At 33.7% G+C, this 10,609-nt stretch overlaps 1 protein-coding gene across 4 annotated transcripts in view; it reads left to right on the top strand.

Moving 5' to 3' along the window:
• The window catches only part of LOC115217046 (sodium-dependent neutral amino acid transporter B(0)AT3-like), a 213,656-nt gene that overhangs the window by 156,745 nt on the left and 46,302 nt on the right, over positions 1-10,609 (top strand). For all 4 annotated transcript variants that reach the window (XR_005000125.1, XM_029786617.2, XM_036504908.1 and 1 more), the window contains exon 3: positions 8,386-8,690. Coding sequence is in view for 3 of the 4 variants with exons in the window: in XM_029786617.2 (XP_029642477.1) it covers positions 8,386-8,690 (305 nt within the window). In the remaining variant the exon portion in view is untranslated. The remainder of the gene's footprint in view (positions 1-8,385; positions 8,691-10,609) is intronic.

The following is a 10,609-nucleotide window of genomic DNA, read 5'->3' as shown; positions in this document are numbered from 1 at the left end:
TATCTAGATAGATAGATAGATAGATAGATAGATAGATAGATAGATAGATAGATAGATAGATAAATAGATAGATAGATAGATTGGTAGACAGGCAGACAGATAGACAGATAGATAGGGAGAGGGAGAGAGAGAAAAATTGGCATATCCTACGTAATGTAAATAAACTGTAAGAAAGCCGCAACTCTGCGGTATTCGCAGACAATTTATGTAGTTGTATAGATCTAAAAGAACAAAGTATCAGTAGTAGAGAAAAAGCCTTATATATAGGTTGACTGTTATTTCAGGAAGCTCGGATTTACTTAGTAACCAAAATGTTTATAGTATACAGAGGGAATACACAAAACGTCTTGTGTATGCAACCAGTAAATAGTCATATAGTGATATTACCAAATTTTGAACATTACGATTATTCCATAAATCCGAGCTTTTTGAAAGAGCTGTCGAGTTAAGAAATATATTCTACTAGCAGTATCGCCCGGCGTTGCTCGGGTTTGTAAGGGAAATAACTATAAAGCATTTTTAGAGAGTTATAGCCAAAAAATAGCAAAAAAATGGAAAGAAAATTATGGTAAATTTATTTTTGAGAGTGAAAAAGGTGGAGTTGCGTCCCCTAGACAGTCTGTGGTTTGTGTTTCTGATTCTCGACCCCATGTCGAATTTATCGATTTTTTTCAGAACTGGGGGAACTTTTCAAAATTTTCGCTGCGTTAGTTTTGAATTATGACATTGGGCTATGTGTGTGTCAAGTTTCATCAGAATCGGTTGAAAGCCGTGGTCAGGGTGAGGGTACAACCTAACAGACACACAGAAACACTCACAGACAAACTGCCGTTTATATAGAGAGAGACCGCTTATATAAAGAGAGATCTATGCACTATGTAAATATATTCACATGCACACGCGCGCGAGTGTATGTATGTATAGTTATATATGTTGTATATCTGTTTATCTTTCTGAATATATGTAGATATGTGTCTATGTGTATCTATCTATCTATCTGTCTGTCTATCTGTCCATCTATCTATAAGTGTGTGTGTATGTGCGTGTTTGTGTTTGTGTATATGTTTGTGTGTGTACGTATGTATGTATGTGTGTGCGTATGCGTATATGTATGTATATAGCAAGCCTAATTGCGCTTATCTGCATCGCAACCTCCATACCAGATCGCCTTCGATTTCACTTAGAGCCACTCTTGACACCATGAACCTAGTCTTTGATGAATAATTTGTATTCAACTACATATGTTCTACCCAAAGAATATTTAGCTTTCACCTAATGTCTGTTCACACACACTCACACATTTACACACACACATTTACTCACACACACTCACACATTTACACACACACATTTACTCACACACACTCTTACACACACGGACACGGACACACACTCACACATACACACACTCACACACACAAATATATACATGAGAAGAATCTCAAGTTTGTTTATCAATCTTACCATAATAATTCATTATGTTTCAATGATTTAGCAATAGATAGAAACTGGTGCATTATAAGGCGGCGAGCTGGCAGAGTCGTTAGCACGCCGGGCCAAAGGCTTAGCGGTATTTAGTTTGTCGTTACGTCCTGAGTTCAAATTCCGCCGAGGTCGTCTTTGCTTTTCATCCTTTCGGAGTCGATAAATTAAGTACCAGTGACGTACTGGAGTCGATGTAATCGACTTAATCCCTTTGTCTGTCCTTGCTGGTCCCCTCTATGTTTAGCCCCTTGTGGGCAATAAATTAAATAAGAAACTGGTGCATTATTAGATGTATGATGGAGTGGGCGTGGATAAACAAAACAGCTAAGCGAATGTTACTGTTATAGTAATAAAAAGGCATCTAATGGTAAAAATGATAAAATGTTAAAATCCTGTAAATACGATTAGAGAGACGTATAAAAATGATTTTACAGAGAAAAGAAAACAAATGAGTGCACATCTATGTCTCTTTTTGTGCTTCTCAGATGGATATTTGAATATGTACGATGACGTCCACATTTATTGCACATATTGCTGTATGTATAAATGTGTCTTTATAAAGCTTGCGTAGTTGCCTTTACCCCATTTTGAAAATGTTTACTCTTGCTTTTTATTTATTCATTTCTTTTGTTATTGGCAGTTTGTGCAAAATTGAAAATTCTCACTAAGGAATATAATATAGAAAAACTTAAAATCATTAAATGTTTTCTTTTTTTTTTTTTGGAATTTTAAATTGGTTTAACTGAAACAGATGCCAGTTAATAACTCCGTCTTGCTGAAATGAGGCTTTTATTATATGTAGATCTTTTTTTTTAACATAACAAAAACAGCAAAACCCGTGCAAACGATAGAACAATAATTCCAGGTCAAATTTAAAAGTCTAGATAGTATGTAATAACCAATCATAATGTCTCAGTGGTAAGGACGTATTCTACTGAGAACTAGAGCGTGCAACGTTCATGTTATTCGCAAAGACATTAACTAGATAAATAAAGCAAATTGCTTCACGTTGGATGTAAAAACATTATAAATTCGACATACCTGTAACTTCATTTGAACGCTGCCCTGCACGCCGCATAAATCTTATTATTGAATTATTGACGAGAAGTCCTAGAAAGCGCTCTACTTCTATTCAGAAATGAAAATAGAAAATATTTTTCAAATGTCACTGGCTAAAATGAATCTAATAACATCCATACTGTATTTATATCTTTGTATGATATGAGTTCTTGTTTTTAATCGAAGGAATGTATACTTTGAGATATTTACGAAATATCAGTTTAACATGTCTTACACATAGTAGTAGAAACAGGTACGGTCTTACTTGCTTTTAATTGAACCGATAAAATGTTTGTTGACATTATGAGGACATGACAAACCGAGTCACTGGCTTTTAAAGCTTGACATTAATTGTAATTATTTTGTTTGTTGGATAAGGTGGATAGCACCACTTACCTGCAATTATTTCTGCATATTCGATTAGTTAAAGTTAGATACTCAGATTTACAGATTTTCCGGAATATCAAACGGAAATGTTACCTACATTCAACTTTTAGATTAGCAGACAACCTACAGGACTTCAAGAATCGCCGTGCCTGGAACTTCTTGAGTTGTATAGCCTACCATTTGCAATAACAGTGGTATAATTAAATTGATTTAGGAGGATAATCTTATCATTAGATAAATTGGATTGCATATGTGTCAAGAAATGTAAGAATTAATTATTATAATTATTCATTATACAATTATTAATTATTGTCGTTATCAATTATTTCATTATTCATTATTTTGATTAATTACTGTTATATTTGCATATGGCGCATAGCTTGCAAATTTAGAGGTATACATCTACTGATATAAAGAATGTGAATGATATTATTGGACAATTCGTCTTACTGAATAAAAGAAAAAATATGAAAATAAAATTCCAGTTCTACTAATAGTCATTTGACTCTCCATTATTCGAGTTTTTTCTTAATGTTCTCTTAATTGTCGTGTGAGCAACAGCCACGAGGCTGGTACTTACTTTACCTATCCCGAAAGCATGAAAGGCAAAGTCAACCTCAACAGAATTTAAATTCCGAATGTGAAGACGGACGAAATATCGCCAAGCATTTTGCCCGGCGTGCTAACTATTGATGCTTCATAAGAGTCATTTGGCTCTCCATAATTGAGTTTTTTTCTTAATGTTCTCTTAGTTGTCGTGTGAGCAACAGATCAGGAGAAATTGCCACGAGGCACTTATGTAGGAGTCGACTGTCCTAGAATTGCATTATATCAGACTTATGATGCCCTCTAGAATCACAAGAAGCCCAGCATTTAATTCTTCATAATAATCCTTTCTACTATAGGCACAAGGCCAGAAATTTGGGGAAAGGAGATAGTCGATTACATCGACCCCAGTACTCGGCTGATACTTACTTTATCTATCCCGAAAGGATGAAAGGCAAATTCGATCTCACCAGAATTTGGATTCTGGACTGACGAAATACCGCCAAGGATTTCGCCCGGCGTGCTATCAATGCTTCATAATAATACAAATTATTATAAGGCACATTATACACGATCATAATTCTGTAAATAATCTCCCATCTATTTCCACTTCTCGTATACTCTGCTACAACACCTCAAACATATTTTTTTAGTAAAGTCCATAAAATTATCTCTTTAAAGCAACAGTATGTATTTGCAATGAGAAGCCCTATAAAAGGATGTTCACTTTTATCAACAGAATTGTGTCACATTAGTAAAGAAACTAAGTTTTTACATGAAAAACTCCAAAGACATCTTGTTCAGCTCCTTATGCTTTCCATATCAACACAAGACCATCCATCCAACACATATTTTCTGAAGACCTCGTTTATCATATTTATATAAGCTCATCATAAATCTACCTATCTTAAATAGTCTCCTCCAAGTATTAAATCTTTCGTCTCTTTAAATTCTGCCAATATATTTTCTGCTTATATATTTTTCAAGTCTAAAGAAATGTAACCCATCTCCAGAGAGTACTCTTCATTATTCATGTTCAGCACTTTATTTTCAACCATAACATAGTCCATACTTTCAAACTACTTTAGTCTGATATCACTGCTGTTTCGATGCTGTCTAATTCCCTTCAACTAAAAGAGACTATAACTTTCATGATTTCACTTTTAAGAGCACTTTTTCCATTACTAGTTCCCATCCTAGTACAACTAAATATTCTCGAAAGAAATGCATCATTTGTCCCTATATCTTCCATATTATACTTATTGGTAGTACAATGAAACAATTTGTTTCATATCTTTCAACTTAATCCACTGTATTTCCTGCCAACATGGAGAAACCAGTCAAAGGTTAAACGTACGCTTGATGTATCAAGGCCAGTTTTTCAGTTTACTTCATAAGCCTATAAGTATGTCCAGAATTGTTCCTTTTATGTATATTAGTGTATGTATGAGAATGCGTTCTTACATGTGTGCGTGTGAGTGTGTGTGTGTGTGTGTGTGTGTGCGTGTATGTGTGAGTGAGTGTGTGTTTAGTCCTTGTGACCAAAACTTCGACATATTCCGCTAAACTTTTTAAATACCTTTTTGGTTATAATTTGATCCCATTCCATATTTCATTCACTACGCTTCTACACTGTTCTTATGTTATTTTCCCTTATACTTCCTAAATACGTTTTAATTTTACTCGACTATACCTTATACTGTGCTTTTCACTTTATTTGTCTTCACTTTTTGAACGGATTCATCCGTATTCTTTAATGATTTGATTTTTGAAGGACAAGACAGATTAAGATACTAATGGTGCTTTAAAACTCCTAAATTTCGACCAGTCGAATCTTTAAAAATTTTATATGGAATGGCTACATAAAAAATTGTCCATCTCGATACGGACTTGATTATATTTTCACACTTATTCTGATCCTTATTTTTATATTCATTATCATTACTTCCTCGTAGCTCTTTATTTCGATTGGATATATATCAATAAATAAATCGTTAAACAAACACTACAAGCTCCAAAATATTTTCCCCCCGATATAATACAGCTGTATTGTATCGGGGGCGGGGGATATTTTGGAGCTTGTAGCGTTTGTTTAACGATTTAGTCCAAATCTTGTCAGTATCACCGTTAACTTTTGAAACACCAGCATTGATACTGAAGCTATTGATAATGTATTTGAGCCGATTCAATCGAATACAAGCCATAGTTATGAAAATAGTTGTGTTTCACCAAAAATAATATTATTTCAAGAGGAAAACATTGATTTAGTTGCACAATGATCGTAAAACTATAATAGAAATTCCCTATATTCTTTATATCTATTATTGATATATATTCAATCATACTGTGCCCATCTATTTCGGATTTTCGTTATTTTGTAAGAATTGGCCACACCGATTAATTTGTTCACCGTTAGTTGTATTTTTCTATTGGAAGTTATCATAGCACTTTACTTGCAGCAATACTCACACCTATCATATTTTCTTTTTATTTCATCGATGAATTATGTAGGTTAGCCATAAGGCCTTTCATTCAGTAGATTTATAATTTAAAGACAAGACTGGGTACTGACAGAATGAAATTCATAAAAGATATGTGAGAAAAATCCAATAATATCACAACAAAAGACAAGCACGTTATAAGAAATGCTGATGCAAATCTAAATAGTTTCAACAAAAAAATTACACTTAAAAATGAAGTATTTATATTCAGCAGAGTATTTGATATAGTAGAAGATATGACAAGTTTTCTGAAAATATATTTTCTATAATGGTGGGTATTTGTCTATATTCGCCTTCAAAAACTGAGATTCTTCTGCTGAATAAAATATTCTTATAGTTTATAGTTTTATCAATCCCCTCTCACACTGAGATACGTCTACTTACTCCCTGTACGTAGGGATGTGTATATGTGTGTGAGTTCGTATTTGTGTGTGTGTGTGTGCTTGTGTGTATGTGTGAGCGCGCGTGTGTATATGTGTGTGTATGTGTGTCCACTATCTAGTGGAAAGTTTTCATAGCCCTCTACCTTGGTCTTCCTGTCCATCTGAAACAGTGGGTAATATTACGACATTTAACCAGGAATGTGAAGTAAGTAATACTACGATTGAAGACAAATCAATCTACTTACGCCACTCGAAAATTAAAGAGAGGATCGAACGCCAAGCAATCTAATTTATTTCTACATATTCCTTTAGTTAACCATTTCAATTTGCTTGTACTACTAAACCTGTTGCTAATGTGGGTTAACATCACTGCATCAATTTTTCACCTGCCTTCTTAAGTGTTTATTGAGGGTGCAGGATATTCTTAATGATCTATCGAAGTAAAAGTTTATCTATCATGAGTATATCTTAATTTGAAAAGATTTTTCAAAAAAGAAATATATTTCGAAATTAAATTAGAAATATACGACAGAGTTGAAAATTTAGCTCTACGTATTGAAGGTCCATAAGCAAAATCTTTATAATCCAAAAATGCGAGGTAATAAACATTATATATATATATATATACAATACATACACAATACATATACAATATATATATATATATATATATATATATATATTAATATATATATTTTTTTTGTACTTGTTTCAGTCATTTGACTGCGGCCATGCTGGAGCACCGCCTTTAGAGTGGTGAAAGAGTACAGCAGGGATCACCACCATCCCCTGCCGGAGCCTCGTGGAGCTTTTAGGTGTTTTCGCTCAATAAACACACACAACGCCCGGTCTGGGAATCGAAACCGCGATCCTCCGACCGCAAGTCCGCTGCCCTAACCACTGGGCCATTGCGCCTCCACATATATATATATATATATATATATATATATATATGTATGTATATATATATATATATATATGTATATATTATATATATATATATATATATATATATATATATATATATATTATATATATATATATATATATATATATATATATATATAGTATATATATATATGTATATAATATATATATATATATATATATATATATATATATATATATATATATATATATATATATATATATATATATACGACAAAATAAAAGGGTGGCTTATTAGCAATTAGAACCTAAAGGCAAAATTGATAGAGGTCACAAACGTGATGAAGGGTACTGACTAGCACCGCTTATGCTAAAATATTTTTTCGTGAGTATAGTCCTATAGTGGATTTCGAGTTAATTTAACTCTTATTTTAGCGCAAGCGGTGCTAGTCAATACCCTCCAGCACTTTTGTGACCTCTCTCTCTTCTCGCTCTCTCTCTCTCTCTCTCTCTCTATATATATATATATATATATATAGAGAGAGAGAGAGAGAGAGAGAGAGAGAGAAAGAGAGATAGAGAGATAGATAGGTAGATAGATAGATAGATAGATAGATAGATAGATAGATAGATAGATAGATAGATAGATAGATAGATAGATAGATAGATAGATAGATAGATAGATAGATAGATACAGTGGGTCATCGATCACCTTTTACGTGATTAAATTTGTAAACAGTCTTGCAATCATCTTTAAAAGGTATATATTCAGTTTTACTATAATACTGTGAATAATAAATTCCGTTGTGAACCCACACCGCTGGGAGCAACTAAGGTAAATGTCAAACTTGATTTATGAATATGTAGGGGTTTCGTGACGTGACTTTTCGTCGTGTTGAACTTGCTTCAATATTGTTAAGTGTCCGTTGGCTAACCAAAGCAGAAAAATCTATATATTTAGTTTATGTTTATTAAATCCTTCCTGTTTATATATTTATTTGTTTGTGTGTGTATACATGCGTGTGGTTGTGTGTAGTGCGTGTGTGATGGACGAATATTATAAATGTTCTCGGGATTTTAAAAAATGTCTGATGCCTTGTTTATACTAATATTTATATTTTTCCTTCTTATTTCAGGAGCATTTCTTATACCATACGCAGTAATGCTGTTTGTGGAAGGAATTCCTATATTCTATTTGGAATTAGCTCTAGGTCAAAGATTACGCAAAGGAGCTATCGGTTGCTGGAATCAAGTATCACCTTATTTAGGTGGTCTTGGTATAGCTGCCGCCGTTGTTTCCTTCAACGTGGCTCTCTATTACAACACAATCATGGCATGGTGCATGTACTATCTAGTGGAAAGTTTTCAGAGCCCTCTACCTTGGTCTTCCTGTCCATCTGAAACAGTGGGTAATATTACGACATATAACCAGGAATGTGAAGTAAGTAATACTATAATTATATATTTAAAATTTATTGCATCAGTTATATTTCACATTTTCGTAAACATAAATATACATGCGTATTAAGAGATGAAAAGCTACTATGATGTACAGTAATGTGTTATAATGTATGATAAGCATTAATCTGAAGCAATAAAAAAGAAAGATCAGATACGTGGAACGTTCTGGTCATCGGTTACACTGTAAGATACCTGTAATTTTTGTCTCTGTCTCACACACGCAAATACACACACATACACCACACACACACACACACACACATACACACACTCACGCACACATACACATACGTACAAACACAACACAGTACTAATACAATATAGAAAATGCTTATGGCATTTTATGCGTTATGAAACATACACGTATTACGGAAAATTACTACCAGGTTTATATAATCGTGTTAATTCACCTCTTAAACACTGATGAGGTAATTAACAATATTATATAATCATTCAACAAGCAATTATGTAACCCTGTCAGTAATTTGTCGAAACGCATGTATGGTTTTGGTCCAGGCCATGTCTAACTTAATAACACCACCTAATAGGATTATCTAAATACTTTTTAAGTCAAGTTTTGTGGTATCATGCTCCACTCGAGTAGGGAGTGAGTTGTATCCAGGTATATGTGGCGTATCTGGTATTCCTTGAAGAAATTTGTCCAGATTCCGTTTAAAGGATTCCGATGGAATCCTTTTCTTATTTGATCTCTTTCGGGGAGAGAGAGAAAGAAAGAAAGAAAGAAAGAAAGATAGATAGATAGATAGATAGATAGATAGATAGATAGATAGATAGATAGATAGATAGATAGATAGATAGATAGATATAGATATATACCACCCATAGTCGTACGCAGACGCATGACACATATACAAACACTAATTTGATCCGATAGTTGGATATGCTATTCTTGTAAGCCAGACGAGATGGTTCCATTTATATATGTGCGTGTTTGTGTGACTGTATGTGTGTGCTTGTGTGCGTGTGTGTCTCTGTGTCTGTCTGTCTGTTTGTATGAATATATATACAAATTACATAACACGAAGATGGAAATAGCAGGCTTTAATAGTAAATTACATTTGTTTCTAATCTGGGCACCAGCTTCATGTTGCAGATTTTACGTTCATATACCATTATTATTTTATTCTTTTACTTGTTTCAGTCATTCGACGGCTACCATGTTGGAGTACCGCCTTAAATAGTTTTAGTCGAACAATTCAACCTCGGGACTTTTTCTTTGTATGCCTTGTACGTATTCTATCGATGACTTTTGCCGAAACGCTAGTTTACGAGGCCATAAATAATCCAGCATCGGTTGTCAAGCAATGGCGGGGGACAAACATATACACGCACACATATATATATATATATGTATGTATGTGTATGTACATATATATATATATATATATATATATATATATACATATACATACCTAATATACATACATATGTGTATATATGTATGTATATATGTATGTATACGACAGGCTTCTTTCAGTTTCCGTCTACCAAATCCACTCACAAGGCTTTGGTCTGCCCGAGGCTATAGTAGAGGATACTTGCCAAGGTGCCATGCCCTGGGACTGAACCCGGAACCATGTGGTTGGGAAGCATGCTTCTTACCAAGATTATTCTTTAGAATAATTATATAAATAGACACATATGATCCACCAAGTTGTGTTTGGATGCTTTCTCGGGTACAATGCTGTAGCTCGGAATTTTATGAACTGACTGATGAAGAAAAATTGACATGGTACATATGAGGTAATCAAACAAATCCAACAGTGCTTAATTGCACTCTACCCGAGGTAGCACCAACACACGCTGTTTATATAGTCATTCTAAAGAATAATCGTATATAATGATATAAGACTATAAATTCGGCAACATAAAGCTGTG

The sequence above is a fragment of the Octopus sinensis genome, linkage group LG1, assembly GCF_006345805.1.
Source record: "Octopus sinensis linkage group LG1, ASM634580v1, whole genome shotgun sequence".
Classification (NCBI taxonomy): domain Eukaryota; kingdom Metazoa; phylum Mollusca; class Cephalopoda; order Octopoda; family Octopodidae; genus Octopus; species Octopus sinensis.
Note: the sequence above shows the minus strand (reverse complement) of the source record. Positions and strands in the feature narration are given on the sequence as shown.